The sequence below is a fragment of the Lepisma saccharinum genome, chromosome 24 (assembly GCF_977018435.1).
Source record: "Lepisma saccharinum chromosome 24, izLepSacc3.1, whole genome shotgun sequence".
In the NCBI taxonomy this organism is placed as follows: domain Eukaryota; kingdom Metazoa; phylum Arthropoda; class Insecta; order Zygentoma; family Lepismatidae; genus Lepisma; species Lepisma saccharinum.
In genome coordinates, this window is record NC_139252.1 from 28,289,341 (window position 1) to 28,310,001 (window position 20,661).

General features: G+C 37.9%; 1 protein-coding gene across 4 annotated transcripts in view; it reads right to left on the reverse strand.

The window, feature by feature from the left end:
- Nucleotides 1–584: 584 nt before the first annotated feature.
- Nucleotides 585–20,661, reverse strand: part of LOC145978441 (leucine-rich melanocyte differentiation-associated protein-like) — a 49,028-nt gene continuing 28,951 nt past the window's right edge. For 3 of the 4 annotated variants that reach the window (XM_083111086.1, XM_083111084.1, XM_083111083.1), the window contains exons 2-4: nucleotides 5,789–6,004; nucleotides 4,513–4,773; nucleotides 585–931 (exon numbers count right to left, since the gene is read on the reverse strand). In XM_083111086.1, coding sequence (XP_082967212.1) covers nucleotides 706–931; nucleotides 4,513–4,773; nucleotides 5,789–5,982 — 681 coding nt within the window. In that variant the 5' untranslated portion in view covers nucleotides 5,983–6,004 and the 3' untranslated portion in view covers nucleotides 585–705. Of the gene's footprint in view, nucleotides 932–4,512; nucleotides 4,774–5,788; nucleotides 6,005–8,324; nucleotides 8,415–20,661 lie in introns of those variants that run through there. The other variant, XM_083111087.1, reaches the window with a different exon arrangement.

The following is a 20,661-nucleotide window of genomic DNA, read 5'->3' on the forward strand; positions in this document are numbered from 1 at the left end:
GTGGTAGACTTCAGCACTTTCCAGGAAAATGTCTCACTAGTCCTCTTCCGCCCCCTCCTCCCACTTACTCGTGAAGTCTTATTGAATTATTCTGTTGTACAGACCAACTGTGAAATTGAATCCACGTATTTATATCCATATTATATTCTGGAATATTCTGCACTTTTTTTTGTAGTAATGCAACGAATCGCCCGACTCATGGTGCTACCTTCAACAGTGTTTTGTTGTGCAACTTCCAAATGCTGACAAATCTTTAAATAATGCTCAAGTTCGTTGCAACACAACACCAAAAGAGCAAGAAAAGTTAACATACAATGTTATCAATAACAGGGTTATCCTTCAGGGTTCTAGAACATTCTCCACCTTTCCTCGATAATTATATTTCTCTTAAATTATAATCACAATATTTTATTTCACACAAACAAGGCAAAAACCTCATTTTATCTAGTGTAAATCGAAAAATTTCGGAGCCCCTTGAGCTCCCCCCCCCCCCCCCTCTGGATACGTGCCTGTGTACAAGGTATACATGGATAAAATATTGAGTTATAGGATTTAATGAGGAAAAGCACTAACAATTAACATGACATTGTTTACTACATATATTTTTCAACACAGGTGACAAAATATAAAAAGTTGCTCACACATAATATCTTACTTTGTGCATAATATCTTTAACATCACATTAGATCACAGCCACCAACTTCTTCACACGACCAAGTTCCTCGATTCATACTGAAAGCACTTCTCCCATGAGTCAAACACATCACCAAGTTTGCCCTGCCAAGTCTTTAAGTATGAGGGAAGGGAAGTAAATGATAATCTCTCGAGAAGTGGTCTTTTGTACAAACGAGATGCCTCTTCTCGCTGATCACAAGTAACAGTTTTGTCATCCAAATGTACTAAATCCTTGAACCATGATATCACAAAAAGCCTGAGGAAGAAAATTTAGTTTTTTAATTCAGTGTCATACTTATAGGCATACCAATTTATGTATATAATTATTATTGATAATTCTACCACTCTAATTATCCATAAATACCTGTAATTTAGTGCAAAATTCTGCCAATTTTGTTATTCTCTACATGAACCTGTAATTCATATTAATTTGCATTTTCAAAGCAAAACATATACTCCTAATGTTTTGACATTGATTGATTGAGTTGGTGTTTTAAAGTCCACATTATGCACAGTAAGGCTAATCAGAGTTTAAAGTGAGATCCAAACCACTTTTAAAAGGGATAAGCTTGCACAGGATACAATCTTGCTTTCCTTTCCTTATATTTCTAATATTTTCATTTATATGGAGCACTTATGATTATAAACACTAAACGCACTGCCATAAAAAGAGACAGCTGGGCAGAATTGCAGTGGTGCCACATATGGGAAAAGCAAAGCGAGAGTGGGACAAGACAAGTTGCTGGTTTCCGCACACTGTGTGGCAACGTCAACAGGGCTGCGTTGCCTAGTTCAAACATCAGACCGACCTCTCTCCAGGGCACTTTTGTGTCATCCCTGACCTTTCGAGCAAATACTGTCAGTTTGTATCACATGGATTACAAAGACCAACTCTACAATGAGATCTTTCATTCTCTTAAACCTCTGGGGGTTGTGCTTCGACGTTGCAACAGTACGAACTTCTGTCATCTGCCCAATTTCATGGCCATGCATTCAGGATTTGATACAGTTATTTAGTATATTTTCATCTCAAATTCTAATCTGCTATATTTTTCCCTTCAATTTCCATAACCACTTCTCCATGACATTCTTATTCTTAACTGGAGGTCACTACTTTGTATTGAAGTAATTGTCCTTAGAATTATGGTTCTGGATATTGAATTTCCGGGCTTAATTTCTATAATTTCAAGCTCTCAAGATGAAAACTAAAACAACTGTTACAATAGAAATTAATATGTATTAACATTTTACAATAAATATTTACTGACAGATACATCTTACTAAATATACAAATACTTGATGGGCATCATCCCTTGACAGAAAATGATTGACAACTCTCTCCCTATTGGATGTCTACAAAAAAACAATCTCCCCCTTCCTTTCTTGATATCCAAAATTAAGCAATCAGCTCACCCGAGTTGTTTAAAACTAACAAAAATTAAGCAATTAATGTACGTGATAATGCCAATCGCCCCTTTGGAAAGTTTAAAAAGGAGATCACCCTTGCATCTTGAAATCAAGAATCAACCAATTACCTTCAGGTAATAATATATCGATCATTATGGGAAGAGTGAATAACAATCACCTCCACCCCCCATTCTCATTGAAAATAAAGTGCCCCCTCCCCCTTAGATTATGTCTCATTAACAATGCAATGAAGTTAGACGACAACCAAAGGCTCCCCACCCCAAGAATTATACAGGGTTTTTCATGGTGAAGTCGCTCCGGCGACTAGCATGCTGGGCAGTGAGAGTGCATCTGGGTAATACACTGACAGCTAGTGTCCAGTTCACACATGTTTGTGAAGTGTTAAGGTGTTAACAAGCGTTTTAGACTGTTTTGTTTCAGCAACGTATTACTGGTGCTTTTCTTGAGTCTAATAATGCCATGCAATCAGTACAATTTTAAAAAAACAAATTTTTATGTACGACTTGTATGTCATTACAAATTTTTGTAGGGAAGTTAGAAGTTTGCAGCAGAATTCCCAGATGTTCCTGTTCCACAGAGAGACACTGTGTTCGAAAACTTGTGAACAAATTTAAGTAAACAGGATCTGTTCTTGATAAGAAGTGAAAGGTGTGCTTACTGAGGAGAAACTAGACGAACGAGGTTGGAGCACGATTGGAACATACTCCTCCAAAATCCCTCCGGCGCCAAGAAACAGACATTTGCATGACGTCTGCGTGGCAAGCCACCAAGCTTTTGAAATTGAAGTCATACATTAGAAGAATTGAAATAAAATATCAGGAAAGAAACTGAAGCAATTTCAGAAGAGGAACCGATACGTGTTAGTGAAAATTTCCTAAAAAGATGAAAGCAATGTGTGAATGCAGGAGGACCAGAAGTGAAGCGTCCAGTCATCGGGAGATGCGTCGATGACCAAGCAAGATAATAAAAATATTGTATTTTAAATATTTTAAAGAAGAAGTAAAAACAAATAAGTCAGAATACTCGAATATTTGTGCGAAATAAGCCAAGCGACAGCTCGAAATACGCAAGAGATTCGCTGATCTTAGCCACCCAGTACTACCCATCATGCCGAACCCTCCCGTCAAGTTTCCTATTGAAGGCAATGGTGTTAGAAGCCTCAGCTCATCGCAGAAATGGTGCGAATCCCTCTGGTCTCTGCTGTGATGAGAACAAATGAATGCTTCCTGCATCCTAACAGGCCCTTTTTTTTAGCCCCCATCCATGTTTACAGCCACGGCAGGGTTCTCTGGAGCCATCAAGATTATTCTGCATGTCCAGTGGCGTGCTCAAGGAAGGGCTGGTAAGGATCATAATCCCAGCTTAGGTTCAATATTCTTAAAAAAGAAAACAAGATCGTGATAGGCAGGAAAAGATGGCAAAATGAGGAATCTAAGAGTGACTACTAAATAGTACATACATGTAACCCCCTCCCCCTTCGAAAATCCTGGGCACGCCACTGCGAATGTCTGCTATTTCCACTTGTTAAGAGGAAAAGCACATATTGAATGATATGAAATCTGCTTTTCTTAAGGAGGCGGACCATAAAGGTTCTTTCCTTTAAACACGACAATTGAGGTGTTTGCATTTCAGTTTCAATCATATTTAATAATTCTCATCTTATGGGATATAATTATTTTGTAATCGTAAGGTCTGTGGTATGAGCTTTTACATTGAATTGGCAGTGACCTTGGCATTTATTGCAGAGAAATATTGTGCCCCCCCCCCCCCTCCGTTAAAAGATCGACCCTGACGTTTGGCAAATCTTGCGATGACTACGTAAAAATTTCACTCTTCGCCACTGAGGAGGGCAACTTTTTTAAAACTTCTCGTAATAGTCAATACAATTATACGAGCTTATTTCATTACATAGCCAGTGGTTCCAGTTATGTGGATGTTGCTTCCAGTTACGTGGATATTGTGTCCAGTTTGCCAGCAGATGCACTCAATGCCTGGCATGCTAGCCGTCACTCCACAGACGACTTGACCATGAAAAGCACTGTACATTCTCATTTTTCATGTGTGAAGAAAACAGTGGCCCATTCTAACACCAATCCATTGTTCCGACACTGTTCTATGCGGGAAATGCTAAATTTGGCATGGAAAAGCACCATAACGTACCCTTCTCAATAGCGATTTGTTTTCAGCGGCATTCTGCTCACTACAACACCTTCACTCTGCTAGACAACAGCTTCCACACTGCTCATCGTGTGCGTGCAGTTTGGGTGCTCTGTGCAAACTGGTTTGCCATGTGGCGCTGTCTGCATGTTGTTTGGATGGAGCCTCTGTACGGTACACTGTTCAAGTCACCAGAAAAGCTATAATTCCTACTTTGGATAATCCAGATTTGGGTATCCTAAAGATACTCACCTATACTGTAGGTACTCGTAGAACGTGCCTCCATTTAAGTAACTTGGTGCAGCAGGATTTCCCATGAGGCTCAAGAACTTGAGGTTCGGGAAGCTGTCGTGAAGATTCTTGACGAACGGGTACAACCTTGTTATTCTATTGTGGTTTATCCACAACAGCTGAAGGCTTGGTAGATGTGGGAAGACAATGTCCGAGTCAATGTTGTTGTGATCCAATATAAGGGATGTTAAGTTTTCAAATTCTGACAGGAAGTCCAGCTTACTGTGGATAAAAAACAGCATTCATTAGTTCTTTTTCTGTTATCATAGTTCCAAAAAAGTCACTATTAAAATACTCAAGTTTGAAATATGCCATGTAACACATAACTAGAAGCATGTATTTCTTACAATATCTATTTTTTTAAATTTGTCACTTTTACATTTCTGCACTTTCTAAAATGCTAGAAAATTATAATAATTCATTACTAAGTTTGATACTATATTATACACGTTTTAATTCAAATGGTATTAAAAATGAGATAAGATCACAGCACGAAACTTGTTTTGTCCCCAAATTTACAAACCGACATTGGTCCTTCAAGGTGGAAGAAAATAAAAGAACTGTGGAAGACTTATATTAGATAAAACGATTAAGAAGTACAAAAACTTGATGTCCTGATCGCTGCAGACATGATCAGCACATAAAGCCTTTATAATTCTTAATCATTTATTTAAAAATCTATTTGAACCCTTTCATGAGTGATCTTTGAAGGAGGACCAAGGTCGATCCAAAAATTCAAAGGAAAAAACAAAGTACAGTGGGATCCACAAATATTGCTCGGCAAATTGTTAATGACCACTTTCATTAATTTCTCTCTTGTACCCTGTTAGTTTTTAAGACATGATTTTTTTTTTACTTAAGCCGATGCAGAGGTTCCCAGCAGCCTATTTGAAGTTTTGTTCAAATCCTTTAAGCCCTCATTACGTAAAACAAAGAGTAAACTTGGTGACAGACAATTTGCTTGGTAATACTCATGGATCCCACTGTACGTGTTGTCATTTTATCTCTTTTTTAATATGTTGGCAACACATGGCATCAACTTTTCCCATAAATTTAAAGCCTTTTTTCACTATTGATTAATTTGCATTATTTTCATCTCAAGAGTGCTCATTATTCCAAACTGGCAATTTTGAAGGAATTTCACTAAAAAAACAACTTTTTTGCCATTACTCACGATGGTACAGATAAGTATCGTGATGTTATGAACTAAGAGACTTTGGAATGGAATTACATGTACCTGAAATTATTGTTGCTCAAATCAAGTGTTCTCACAAATATTCCAAAACTATCCACAAGATTGAACGGCATATCCTGTAGATTTTCATAGGCAAGAGTAAGTCTTGAATCGTCTTCCATCATGGAGCAATCATCATCCTCCTCTTCATCATCATCTCGAAGATCAACAAATACCAATCTTGCAAGGGATGTCATTTCTGGAGGATCGTCTTCACTCCTGCAAATAGAATTAAAATTAATTAGTAAAATATAGAGACACATGCTCTAGACACAGAGGGTAAATAGGCACAGGAAAATAAAAAATAGGAAAGACTATTATACTGCTCGCAATTCCAACTCAAGGCTGGGAAATAACGAATCAGCAATTTAATTCTCTTCAACTGACATCGGGCATTTTCGAGTAACAAGGCACCGAAAGTTCTTGGTGGGATGAAACAAATGAGCATCGGATACATAGCATGTTGCCAAATGTACTCTAAAATGGGGGAGGGAGAGAGTTGATCAGCACCATTACTGGATAAAAGTTGTACAATAGTACATAAAGCATGGAAAATTAGTGCACAAAAGACCCAAACACTGAACAAACAAGTCAAATTGACAAAAAACAGACATACACTTGGCAATGTTGAAATCAGAGTGATGTTACCCCTAGAGCTTTAACTCACAACTGAGGTTGTTGACACTCATCGAGGCACACATAGCTTGATCAACATATAGCATATTGAGAATGTATTTAAAAACAGCATTTGTATTCAGAAGGAGAATAACAAAGTGACAGAACTGAAGAATGTTACTGAATGTTCATAGACTAGCAGAATTAGGAATCATTCCACTGATAATATTTATTGATCAGCTTACTGACTGATCATCATATAATTTTAAAATAAAACTAATTTTCAAAATATGCAATTTCTTCTCCAAAACAATTCAAGTTTTGCACTGATATAATATTCACATTGGTACACTCCTGAATACGCATACTCTCAATAACATCATAGATAGGGGTGGTGTAAGGAGCTTCTTTAACTTGTGAGTTGATTGCGATGATGAATGATGAGGCAAACACAATGATACATCTATGCCCTAGCCAGGGATCAAAGCTGGGACCTCTGATATTTTAGCATCAACATTTTTGCACTGAGCACACTCCACCACAGAACTTGCTGAAACTAACTTCAAAGCTATCCAAAATATTGCATTATTTTGTCATATACAACAGTGGTCACGCAAATCTCTATGAATAATAATTGAGTTGGTGTTGGTGCTTTAAGTAAACTTTATGCACAGTAAGGCTAATTGGGACTGGACCTACAGTTTAAAGTGGGATCTGAAACGCTGTGTGCCTTCACTGGGTATCGAACCTGATCTCTATGAATAACACTGCAATAATAATAATAATAATAATAATAATAATAATAATAATGACATTAAACGCAATAGAACAATTCTCAGTGTCATACACACCTAATCCTTTACAGACAATTGTGTAGCAATAAGTTTAATAATTATTCATATGAAGCTTCAAATGCAAACCCATGTATGTTCAGGGTTGACAAAATTTGTTGTTTTTTTGTTTTAAACATGTTTTAAATAGCGTTTTAATCAAGAACCGAAAAAAACTTGTTTTAAATAAATAAAACATAATGCCAAGATGACTTATTTTCTAAGATTGATTCATTGATTTGATGTTTTAAGTCCACTTTATGCACAGTAAGAAGGCTAATTGGGGCTGGACCTACAGTTTAAAGTGGGATCCGAACCACTATGTGCCTCCACTGGGTATTGAACCTAGGACTCCTTGATTACAAGCCGACGAAGCTCCCACTGTGCCATTGGGAAGCCCTCATTTTCTAAGAAAAATGATTGGTAAGAATCTGTTAATCATCCAAGGAATGGCTGTCTGCCTAGTTATAAAGTAAACGCTTGACTTAAATCTCACATGTATGCTGTTCAAGAAGCTTCAACTAAGCTACAGATGCCAGGCCCCACTCAGTCCATATGGTAACTACTCTGTTTTTTAAAATACAACATTTTATCATGAATGCAACTAAATATTGACATTAACAACTACGTGCAGTGTGTTAAGTGAAGAACAAAACTGTTTTAAAATTGAATACTATGTGGATGAAAATGTTTCAAACACTAAAAAAATAACCAGATGTTTTAAATGTGGTCCACAGGTATTCATCACAATAATTCCTTGTTAAAATTTTTAGTCACTGAACAGATTTCTGTGCATACTAAAGAAAATGGCATGGACTGTATGAAAAGACAAAGTTACAAAACATGCAAATAATCTCAGACTATCAAACATCATGTATCAAAATGTGTTTTAAACAAGTCTTAAAAAACATGTTTAAAACACTGTGTTCTAAACGTTTTAAACATTTGCAAAAAAAGTTGTTAAACAAGTTAAAACAAGTTGTTTTAAACATGTGTATCTTTCTTCGCATACTGGCAAAAAATTACACCATCTACCACCACTGTTTTGTGATCATACACATACGATCCTTTTGCATTTGATACTACCAACTTACGTGAATGACTTCTCTGCCACTAAGCGATTGTATTGTTTGCTTTGCAACACCTAATCGCCTTGAGCCACACAGTCTGCAGGCAGCCTTTTTTATCAGCCAACCGGCCTTCACAAATTGAACTTTGCCTTGCCATGCTTGTGACCCCATGCGAAGATTTATCTTCACTGTATACGCTTTTCTTTGGCTGGAAGCCACAAGCCGACACTCGCAGACAATGCAATAATGAATCTAATTTAAATCCGGGAGCAGATCCAGGATAACGGAGCTTCTGTTAGTAACAAGAACCGTGACGTTATTCTTGAGAAATAATGATTTCTTCATTGCCTGACCTCTTGTCTCTTCCTTGACTCATAGCCTAATTTCCAGTGTTGCAGGAAGCATAATTTTTTTTTTCAGCCTTATCGGTAATGTTTTCTTACGGAAAAATTTCTGACCTCGATGTTCTCTTCAGCTTAATCTCAATAAAGTATACAGTGGAAACCTTTGTAATTGGGCAACTCTTGTGTTTGTCATAATAGTTGCTTTTATTGTACACCAAGACTCCGAACCATGTTTACCCCCCCCCCCAACACACACACACACACACACAAAAAAGTGCATCAGAAATGAGTTTTAGTAAATTTTAAAACTATACAAAAACATTTTTCCATCACTATAATCAATATCAATATCATACACAGGCGATCAGTCATAACATAACATTGCTTTTTTTAAATTTGAATTTAAAATGTTGGATGCGTCAGCACTTAGGCTGTTTTGCACCTGTCACATTATATGGGGTCCAGCCCCTTACCGTTACAAATAACAACTTTAACGTTGCATAACTAAAATCTTAAAAATTCTGACTTCGGTTAAAAGCTGAGGCTGTAAACGGGCACTCAGCACACGTAAGGACACAGGACAACACAGAATTATACTGACCATAGGGCCAGTCGCCAGAGCCTTGTTAGCCTGCAAAATGCAGTCTAGGGTGTACTATGTGGAAGTGAAGTTGACAATTGGGTGTACTACGTGAAAGGTCGCCCCTTACACCCCATAACATAACATTGTATTGCTATAGTAATACTAGTCGTTACACCCACTGTATATTCCATTGATTGATTGATTTGGTTTATTTTACTTTGCCTTATGCAACTTTTGGCTAAGAGGATCAGTGATGATATTATGAAATTGATGAAGGGACACTCACAATAAGCACCCAGGCCAGGATTCGAACCCAGGACCCCTTGCAACATAACACGCTATACTGAACACTCCGCCATGAAGGTCGGACCCACTGTATGTTTGCCACGTGAAATGCACTTGGTGCCATGGCTATTATAACACTCATTCACAGCACAGACAGGTCATGTCAACAAGAATCATCTTTCCCTGCTCCCCTGTGGGTGGAACAGTTAATCAGCTGTTTCTTCCTAGATAAACACACCAACAGCGTGTCACTGCCAGAAAGGCAGGTCCTATGTCGGAAGAAAGCTTCGTTAGACTCTTAATGAGTCATCACAATCCTAGTACATCAGTACAGTTTAATAAAACATATTCTGCATCTGAAATGGGTCACTGTCCCATCAAATTTAAAAATAGGTAAATGTTTAGTGATTTTTTATTTTATTTTATATTCCTTTCCTGCAAGTTTTGGCAAACTGAGACATTAGGGATGAACGATTAGCTTAAACTGATGAAGGCAACAGAGGAATGTCCATGGCGAAACTAAGACTCAAGCATGGAACTTTTGATGGAGAGATTATGGGCGAAGTATAAGTTGCTCAGCAAGTGGCAGTTTGACAAGAAATAAGGCTGCAAACTGATCTGTTCAGGCTTTCTGTCAAAAGTAATCGTGGGCTTTTAAACACCAAAGTGACAAGCGAGACGTGCAATGTCCCTTGAAAATAAACCTTAAAAAATAAATGCAATGTTTGGCATCAGAATTGCAAAAGACACATCATGTTGCTTGTTACTTGGACCTGGTCTTCTTTCTGCAGTGTGTCATGATGCCTTAGTCTGTTATTGTGTATGCTTTTTCCAGACCTTGTTTTGTCTTTCTTTCACAGCAAGTGCTGGTGTCTTCCTAGTCACATACTCGTTTGACAAAACAGCTCTATCTTGATTGATTGCTTTATTTTACTTCGCTTTTTGTGCCACTTTTGGCTAATTTGCAAAGATGGGGATGAGTGATGATATGACGAAATTGATGAATGAACACTCACAAACATCCATGCCCAGGCCAGTATTCGAACCCTGGGACCCGTGGCATCATAGCACGATGTGCTAACCACTCCGCCGCGGTGGCCGGCAATAGCTCTATCTTACTGCACCCATCTCACCAGAACCATATGACTGCAAATTGCAGGTGCCATATGACAACTTAAAACAATGTTAATTTGATTGATCTGTAGAAACAAATAGTAGTTAGGTTTGGGAACATGATGGTCCCATGTAGCACACTAGTTACAACTCTTATCGACTCTTTTACAAGTGATTCTGAGTGTCCCAGTGTTGACATTGTGATGACGATTGCGCAGTTGTTAAAAAAAAGCAGTAGGCTCCAGTGAAGAAACCCAGATAACAGCAGCAATGGAACTCAATGGACTGTTCATCCAGTAAAAACACACTTAAGCAGTATGCAGCTTAGTATCAATTAAAAGGGCCACAGATGTGAAGTTGAAATTAAAATACCACGTACAGGGTAATATTCCACTTACCACAGCTGCTACACTTTACAAGAATCATGATGAGTAAGAAAAATTAATTTTGATAAGATTTCTCATTTTATCTATCAAGATTTTAACGATTGTATTCAATTGAACACTTCAATTTATCTTATCTTGGGCATCACTACTGTCAAGGAATGGCTAATAATGCTGGACATGGTTTTACATAACCTACATATGGGCTACGTATGACATGTGCATGATATAAATTAATGTACATATTTTCTTTGAATATTGATAGTGCATACCCTCGAATGTATGCAGGAAGATGTGGGCTTACTTTGGGGGTTCCTGCCCCCCTTTTTAATTATTTTTTTAAATTTTGGATATTGTACTAATATCGGTAGTATTGGTATTGGTTTGGATTTAATCGAAAATACAGCCAATGGATGCCACGTTACATTTTGGCAGTCTAAATATCTTGGAAATAATGCAAAATGCATAACTCTCATGATTTTTGCAACACCATTGTGCGGAGAAATGGATTTTGCAAATTACTAACTAACGAGAAATTATCAATATTTTTAAAAACCTTTGGTAGATTGGTATGGTTCTATTTATATTTTAAAATTTATAACTTTTGTGAACTATTTGAATTGTTACAATTTTCAAATATCAATGTTGTTGGGAATCGTAAAAGAGTTTCAGCGGTATCGGCTCAATCCTAAAAATGAGCATGCGAGTTCTGTTATTCTCAACTTCAGAAACTGCAGTGCAGTGGACAGATTCAGACTGGCTTGTATCGATTTTATGATTAGGGCTTTCTGTATAGGAAACAGGTTACATCAGTTCACTTCTGGTCCACACACTGGATAGATGTAGTTGTTTTAAGTCCACTTTATGCACATATAAGCTAATCGGGACTCGACCAACAGCTTAAAGTGCGATCTGAACCTCAATGGGCCTCCACCGGGTATAGAATCCAGGATCCATTGATTACAAGGTGACGACATTACCACTAGACCACCGGTGAGACTCCCATGCTGGGCAGACCATAAAAGAACATGTATAATCTAGTACTGACCACATAGAAGATGCTGCTATTGATCAGCCGCGGATCCACGGGGAGGGCGATAGGGGCGATCGCCCCTCCCAACTGCCAGGAACTTGGATATATTATTATGCTTAATACTTTTGAAGACTCAAATGTTCCTTCTTTTATCACGAAGTTTAATATACTAGACAATATTTTTTTTAAGTTTGATGTACATCCACTTTCGACTCATGATAGGCTAATTGGAACTGGACCGGATGCTAACAACTCTGCAATATGCCTCGAAGCGGATCGACTCTGACACCCCTAGAGAGAATAGGGTTTTGTTTTCTTTGTTTATTCACTTTATTCCTTGTATCTGTTCATTCAGTTTACTGTGACAATTGGAGGAATGATGATACATTAACGACATACAACAATTAACATTTAATCCAGCCAGAGGTCCAGGGTTCGAATCCCGGACAGGGATTTGTTCTTTGTGAGTATCCTATCATCAGTTTCATATATCATCACTCATCCATATATGAAATTCACCCCTCCCAACTATAACCGCTGGATCCGCCACTGTTGTTGATTATCCCATTGACTACATGGGGATCTCTAATCACAAAATCCATACAAGCCAGACTGAATTTGTCTACTGCACTTCAGTTCCTGAAGATGAGACTGGTATCGGTGCCCTAATCCAGATTTCAAATTATCTGATATTAATTTTGGATGCAACGGATAAGCTTGATAATTCAAATCTCTGGATAATCTGATATCCAGATAATTAATTTGGATACATGGATAATCTAAATATCTGGATAGTACAGATATCTGCATAATCCAGATATCCTGATAGAACAGATTCGATGAAAGATTTGTAGATAAATCATAACAGTGAAATACGAAAATGACAAATAAAAGAATATGTGGATAGCCCATGAAATGGATAAACAATAAAACTGTTCTCATTAAGCACACATTTGGATATACAGATGCTTTGATTAATCCGAATTTGATTAATCTTCAGATATCAGAATATCCAATATCTGGATAAATTTTATCCATGTTTTTTCATTCCTCGAGTCCACTACTACTCCTTTCAAGTAACTTTGACTGGGTATCGATCCTGGGAGCACTTGCTTAAGATGAGAATGCTAACCATACAGCTGACCAAGATATCTATTACTAATATATAACTACTGCATGAAAAGTAGAAAGAACAACAGAAAATATAACAAAAAATGTACTTCACTGCTTAATTCCCTTGGACAATAATTTTGGCAGAGAAATGGAAGTTTCATCAAGAAAATAATCATTTTTTTTTTAAGAATATAAACAAAGATCAGACGATGTGATTAAGCAACTAGTCTAGGTTATTTCTCCCTGACGCAAGAGCTTTATCTCTTTCTGCTGACATTTATGTCATTCTCCAACAAAGTGTATCAGGATCAACTCATCTACTGAACCAACCATGTAACCTTGACGCAAATACAAATATTTTTAAATATCAATTAAACCTTGGACAAAACGACTGCCACACGTGACACATTTCATTCCTTAAGATGACAACAACTTTTTCACATTTTGAATTGTGGAGTGATATTCAATCACGTGTCGGGATTTATAACTCTAAAAACAAAATCAACCTTCACAGAACAAGTTTGTCGAACAACTGCTACTTGGATTTCAGAAATCCAGATACCAGATATGTCCTTATCTGTCATCTGGGCCTCCCTGATGGTGTAATGATAATGTCCTTGCTTTGTAATCAAGGGATCCTGGGTTCGATATCTGGAGATCCACATAGCGGTTCAGTAAATTGTAGGTTCAGTCCCAATTAGTCTTTCTGCACGTAAAGTGGACTTAAAAACAAAGGTGGTCGTTAAGGAAATGCTCACCAGATATGGTGGGTACCGGGGGAATAAAATACCCAAGCAGACCAAAACCAGACTCGGCTGGCTTGCAGTGAATGGAGTTGGCTCTCCAAAGGCTAGATAACAACCTCAATAACAAATTACCTGGTCCTCCAGGGTGGGGGTTGTGCATGAGGCTAACGACCCTATCCCATAAAACAAACATTGTTACGGAACTCAGAAACAATAATAGCCGGATGGATTCTATGGAAAGACACAGGCATGGTAAAGGACTACGTGAACGGAAGAATGATATCTGCATGGCCACAAAACACTGAGTAAAAACGTCGCACCACAAAACCTAAAGGGGGAAATGGGGAAATACAGAATAATTGCAGATCAAGTGGCAAGGAAATGGAATGTTATCTACTGGGGATTATACATTAATGAATAGTGGAAGCAGTGAAGTACAAGAGGTGGCACAGGATTCCTACTAAAGAATAAATATAAAACTGTAATAAAGAACTTCACGCCAATAAAGGAGAGATGACTATGTGCATTGAAAATGAAAGCCAGGTTCTTCAACATTACCTTAGTATGTGTATATGCCCCAACGGAAAAGGCAGAAGAGGATAAAAGAATGGATTCTAACAGCAGTTGGATCAGGTAATCGATCGTATACCAAAAGATGACATTAAAATAATAATGGGAGATTTTAATGTCAAGGTTCGATGTGAAGAAACATTCCAAGACACTATAGGAAAGGAAAGTTTGCATGAATTTTCAAATGATAATGGTCTGAGACTGATAGATCTGGCTGTGTGTAACTTAATGATAATTAGAAGCACCTAGCATCAAACAAAGGATGTGAGGAAAATGACATGGTGCAACACAAAACCAAATTCACCATATGTTGATAGATAGAAGGCATGCCTCTGATATTCTACATGTAGATAGCTGCTGGGAAGCAGACAGTGATTTGGACCATTATTTAGTCTGCATTAAATACAGACAGCAAATAGCCTCATATAGGGATGGAAGAAGAGGGAACGTGACCTCAAGGTATGATGACAAGAAGTTAAAAAGAGATGAAGCAATTGCCAACCAATTTCGCTTAATGGTAGGTAACCAGCTTGAGCAAAGATGTCAAAGGTGGGAAAGAGAAAGTATTGAAGTGAAATGAAGTATAATAAAGGAGATACTACATGAAACAGCATGAGAGAAGATGAAGATCCTAAGAGGCGAATTGTTTGATGAGGAGTGTAGAACAGCAATAAATTAAAGAAATGAGGCACGAAAGAGAATGCTTAATAGGAAAACCAGGTATAACACAGAACAATATAGACTAAAAAGAAAGGAAGCAGACAGAGTGTGCAGGAGAAAGAAACGGTCCTTTGAGAAAGAGTGGATTGAGGAACTTGAAGAATATAATAGTAATCAGCATGAGGGTGAAGGATATAAGGAAAGGCTTCCAACCGAAGACAGCTTTCTGTAAAGACCAAGTAGGAAACCTAATAGGAGGAAAAAATGAGATCTTAGAGAGATGGGCAGAATACTTCAGTAAACTACTTAATGTAGAAGATGGGTCCCAAGATCTAGAATTGAGTGATGGAGAGGAGTATCCAGAAGAGGACTATGATGATGAAACTAGAAGAAGTGAGAACACCTATTAAGTCTCTTAAATAAGAAAGCCCCAGGGATTGATAATATCACTGCTGAAATGGTTAAGAACGGAGGAAACCAACTAATAACGTATATACACAAATTGTTATCTGATATATGGGAACATGAACAGATGCCCGATCAATGAAGTATCTCAATAATCTGTCCTATACATAAAAACAACGATAAAACCTGCTGTGAGGTATAAGCACTACTGAGCATAATATACGAAGTGCTTGCAAAGATCCTAGCGGCAAGATTGTTACCACTCACTGAAGGAATAATAGGGGATTATCAGTGTGGTTCTAGACCAAACAGATCCACTACGGATCAAATCTTTATGGTTAGGCAGATAATGGAGAAATGTTATGAATATAACATTAATATTCATCAGTTATTTATAGACTTTAAGCAGGCATATGACAGTATGATGCGAGGAAACTTGCATGAGCCAATGAAGGAGCTAGGGATCCCAAGCAAGCTAATAAGATTAACCAGAATGACGCTTAGGGGTACTAAATGCAAGGTGAAGATTGGAGGAGAGCTCACAAGGGAATTTGCAGTGAACCAAGGTTTGAGACAAGGAGATGTGCTATCTACGATATTGTTCAATATAGCTTTAGAAAAGATCATGAGTAGAATGGCTCAAGGGAGTAACCCAGGAGGAACTCTCTTCAACAGAGTGAGCCAAAATCTAGCATATGCTGATGACATTGATATGATGGCACGAAGATTGCAAGAACTGAAGGAAGGACTGGAAAGATTGGAGAGCACAGCTAGTGAGATGGGGCTCCAAATAAATCAAACCAAGACTAAATACATGTTCTCAGCGCGAAATATGGAATTCAGGGAAGGCCAACATATACAACTTAATGGAGGCACTTATGAAAAATGCAAAAGTTTTAAATACCTTGGAACATTAGTTACCATGGATAATAATTTTACGGAGGAGATAAAAGCAAGATTTGCAGCTCGTAATCAAAGTTATTTCTCACTGATAAGAGTTTTCAAATCTCGCAGCCTGAGTAGAAATTTGAAAATCAAAGAATAGCAGGTAGTGGTAAAGCCAGTGGTGACATATGGTGCAGACACATGGACTTTGGCGCAAGCAGATGAAGAACTTTTGCGAAGATGGGAAAGAAGTATACTAAGGAAAATATATGGGGCAATAAATGAGAATGGACAGTGGCGAATAAGGAGGAACGATGAAATTAGAGCACTCTACAAAAAAACAGATATAGTTTCAGATATAAGAAGCATGAGACTGGGGTGGCTGGGACATGTGGAAAGAATGCCTGAAGACAGAGTGGTTGAGAAGGTCTATAAAGGGACACTAGGAGGGAGAAGATTGTGGGAGGATGTTGAGGAGGACCTTAGGAGGATAGGAGTAAGACGTTGGAGAAGTAGAGAAGAAGATAGAAAAGAATGGGCTATCATTGTGAGAGATACCAAGGCCCTTCAGAGACTGTAGCAGCCAAGGAGTAAGTAAGTAAGCAAAAACAAGCTCAAACAAATTTATCAGTATCCGATAGGTAAAAATGTAAAGTTCTCCGTGCATATAGCACCATGCCATGAAAGCACATCTATGGGATGTGGTTGTAGGGCCCCATACATTCTCAATCTAGGCCATTCTGGAGGTGATGTGATCAGCACCACACTCCAGTTGCCTTTACCTCCCAGGATTGCCCCCAGGTACCCATTCATTAGATCCAGAATAGCATTGTTGCCTTCTTGACAAATGTATGTACCAGATCGTTCTGTGGAATTTGGCTTTGAACACATTTAGAAATAAACTTTCTACAATTACAAGAACTACAACAAAATTATGGAATGTAAGTTTCAAGCCATACCAAAATATAACGTAACTCAAAAAAATGATGATATAATAATATTTCCATTCCTAACCAATAAACAATAACTGTAGATAACAAATAAGGGGTCTTTAACTTGCAGGAGCAGAAGCTATCTTGACTCTTTATCTTTGAAACACCTTTTCAAAGATTGCTGATGCAACTTTTCGTAAGAAAAAGATAAGATATCCCCATAGATAGTATTCCGTGAAGCATTTTTTTTACTACTACTACGCAAGAAGATGTAGAACAATAGTTCCACAGGTAAATAAAACAATTTCTGCAGAATCATAACATGATGCAATATTTCTTGTACGGGGATGAGGAATGATAATGCAAGGTTTAGTTTCTGGTGCAATTTTCTGAGAAACAAGCAGTTACCTTTTTTTGTAACTTAATACTCCTGAATACTCTTTTCAAGTTGTTGTTGCAAAGGAAAAGGAAGGTTTCTGAAGCTTTTTTTTTTATGTACCATCTCACAATTCACTGACCTCTATGGCAGAGTGGTTAGCGTGACATGTTACAGTCATGGACACTTCTGGCCGTTACGATTCCATTCAAAGTAAATTGGATCATTACAACCCAGAAGTGTCCACGACTGTACAAACTTATGGTTTCTAAGTTCAATACTGGGTTAAGGCATAAACATTTCAGTGTGCTTGTCCTGGCATTAATTCACTATTCATAGGTCTCCCTCATGATGCAGTGGTAAAGTCATCACAAATAGATGATAGCTCCCAGTGAAGGTAAATTAGTCTTTCGTAATCACTCGGAAACGGATTTCTAGGTCCATACCTTTTTTTTTCTGTCCGAGACATGCTATTTAGACATCTTTGCATTTCATGTACACAGCACCCCTCTACTGAAATTTTAAAGGCCCTAAAAATGCCTAAATGAACTATAAATTCCTATAAATGCCTAAGAACTATAAATTCCCATAAAAGCTCTATTTTGACTTGAAAAACACCCTTTTACCCATTCGCTTAACTTTAAAAATAACTTTTATTAAGAACTACCCTTAATTTCCACCACACAGGTTTCAGACCCTTGAACGAATCCGAGCGGCAAAAGAAGCAATGCACCAGCAAGCGGTGTCAACATCTGTGCAAATTTCTGCCATTTTTCAGCTTGCGTCACAAAATTGGAAAAATGTGGAGTGAACTGAATGGATGAGGCATTCTCCATTACTAAACTCCGTACTTCCCAGGCAGTTAAAGGCACGGTAGGTGTACAAATTGCAGGTTGTTGTTTGGGACGGAATCCTAGCTACAAAATCATTGAGTTTGTAAAACATGGCTGGTATTATTCCCAGCCAGGCCCGTACCCAGGGGGTGAAATTTTGAAATGTAAACCTACAAAAAAAACCTACAAAAAGCTACGAGAATAACTGCACTATGGCCTCTTAATGTTAAGCCTTGTCTACCCAGACCATAGTGGTTCGGATCCCACGTTAAACTGTAGGTCCAGTCCCAATTAGTCTTTCTGTGCATAAAATTGGACATAAAACAAAAACTCAAACCTGTCTACCAAGTAAATTGTCCTTGCACCCATTTTTGGCACCCAATCACTGCTACTGGCTACCAGGCAAAAGTGCCTGTCTCTCTTCTCCTTTTTGTGGTTAACCATAGCCCGCTACTATCCTTCATAGTGGGCTAAGGGTTAACTCACATTTAGAATTCTTTATTGTAATAATAATTGTTAATGCATATAATTTAATTTATAAATATATTAATTTGTAAACATGGAATTATCGTGGCTGTTCAATGGTTCTGGCATAAGGAAATAAAGGAAATTTGAAAACATTTTTAATTTGCGAAACTTGCAACTATGCAGATACTTCTGACCAGTATCGGCGATTGGGTGCAAAAACTGGGGAAGTGGAGGGAGCGAGGACAGTTATTTTCTCTTGGTAGACACATTAAGAGGCCATAGTACGGGGGCAAAAGTGGTGAATAAGTTGGGGGTAACTGCCCACAGGTCGCCCCAAAGAGCCGCCACTGTATATATATACATGGATCTGGCCCCTTCCTCAAAAAAAATCCTGGGTACGGGCCTGTTCCCAGCCTCTAACAGTGTAAGAACGCGGGAAGATTACAAGATTGGCTGTTTCAAGGTTCTGCTGTCTGCAAGTGACCAATCATGTTGTCTATTTCCCCCATTGACACAACAGTTAGGTGAAAGTGGAAGGTTTGCGCCGGAAACTACAACTGCCCTAGTATAGAGACTGTTCACCAAGGAGAGAAGACTACTGCGAACCTACCTGCTGTTTGAGTTTGAGTATTTTATATCCCACTTTGTGTACAGATAAACTAAACAGAACTTGACCTACAGTTTGAAGTGGCTTCCGAACCTACAAACTCCTCTTTACAAGGCGACCACGTTACCACTATGCCTTGGGGAGGAGCCCCAACCTGCCTTGGGAATGAGCAGCAGTTGCATTTATTTATGAAGTTTTCACCAATAACTTTCTGCGGCGTGGAGAGAAGGTTCTCCGTGGGCACATCTGGGTTGTTACGATCACGTTGAAAGTTAATGGGATTGTTACAACCCAGACGTGTCAGTGCCTGAACAAGCACCCATTCACGGACGATTGGAAGAATTTCACCACGGAGAACATTGAAAAGCTAATGGTGGTGCAGTACTTCACAATATGTTAAAAGTTTTACATTGGACAAATTGTTTTTTTTTTATAATCAAAGAATAGTAGTCATTACACTAAGAATAGTAACTTTTGAACATAAATTGCATCTAAAACCAGTTATTTCATATAAATTATTATTAATTAATAACACTAGGGAACAAATGAAATATTTTTTTTTGCCTCCAGAGCGAAATAAGTTGCCTCTAATGGAAACAAGTGTGCTGAATTCAAAAATAACAAAAAAAATGCTCTAACACGCAAGATTTTATTTTTACAGGTAGATTTTAGTATACATGGAAATATGCGTAACAAATGTACAGAGCCATGAATTGTACATCATGTAAGTACATGTAAATAATATAAAGTATCATTTTATAAGGAAATTAGTAATCAACCACTAGTCAGAAGTAATTAGCTTGCTTCAGATAAGGAAATTTGAACAATACAAAAGCATACGTTTACTTGAGAATAGGTAAAAAATGTCTACCTTTCAATGAACGTCTCTTATATTCAGTGCTACTTTCTCGTTTCGTATTCCAACAGTAATCCCCTAACATGGCTGGGTCCCATCGTCCTTGGTAACGACGTTCCATGTCAGAAATGTCCTGATGGAACCTTTCCCCCTGTTTATCACTTACATC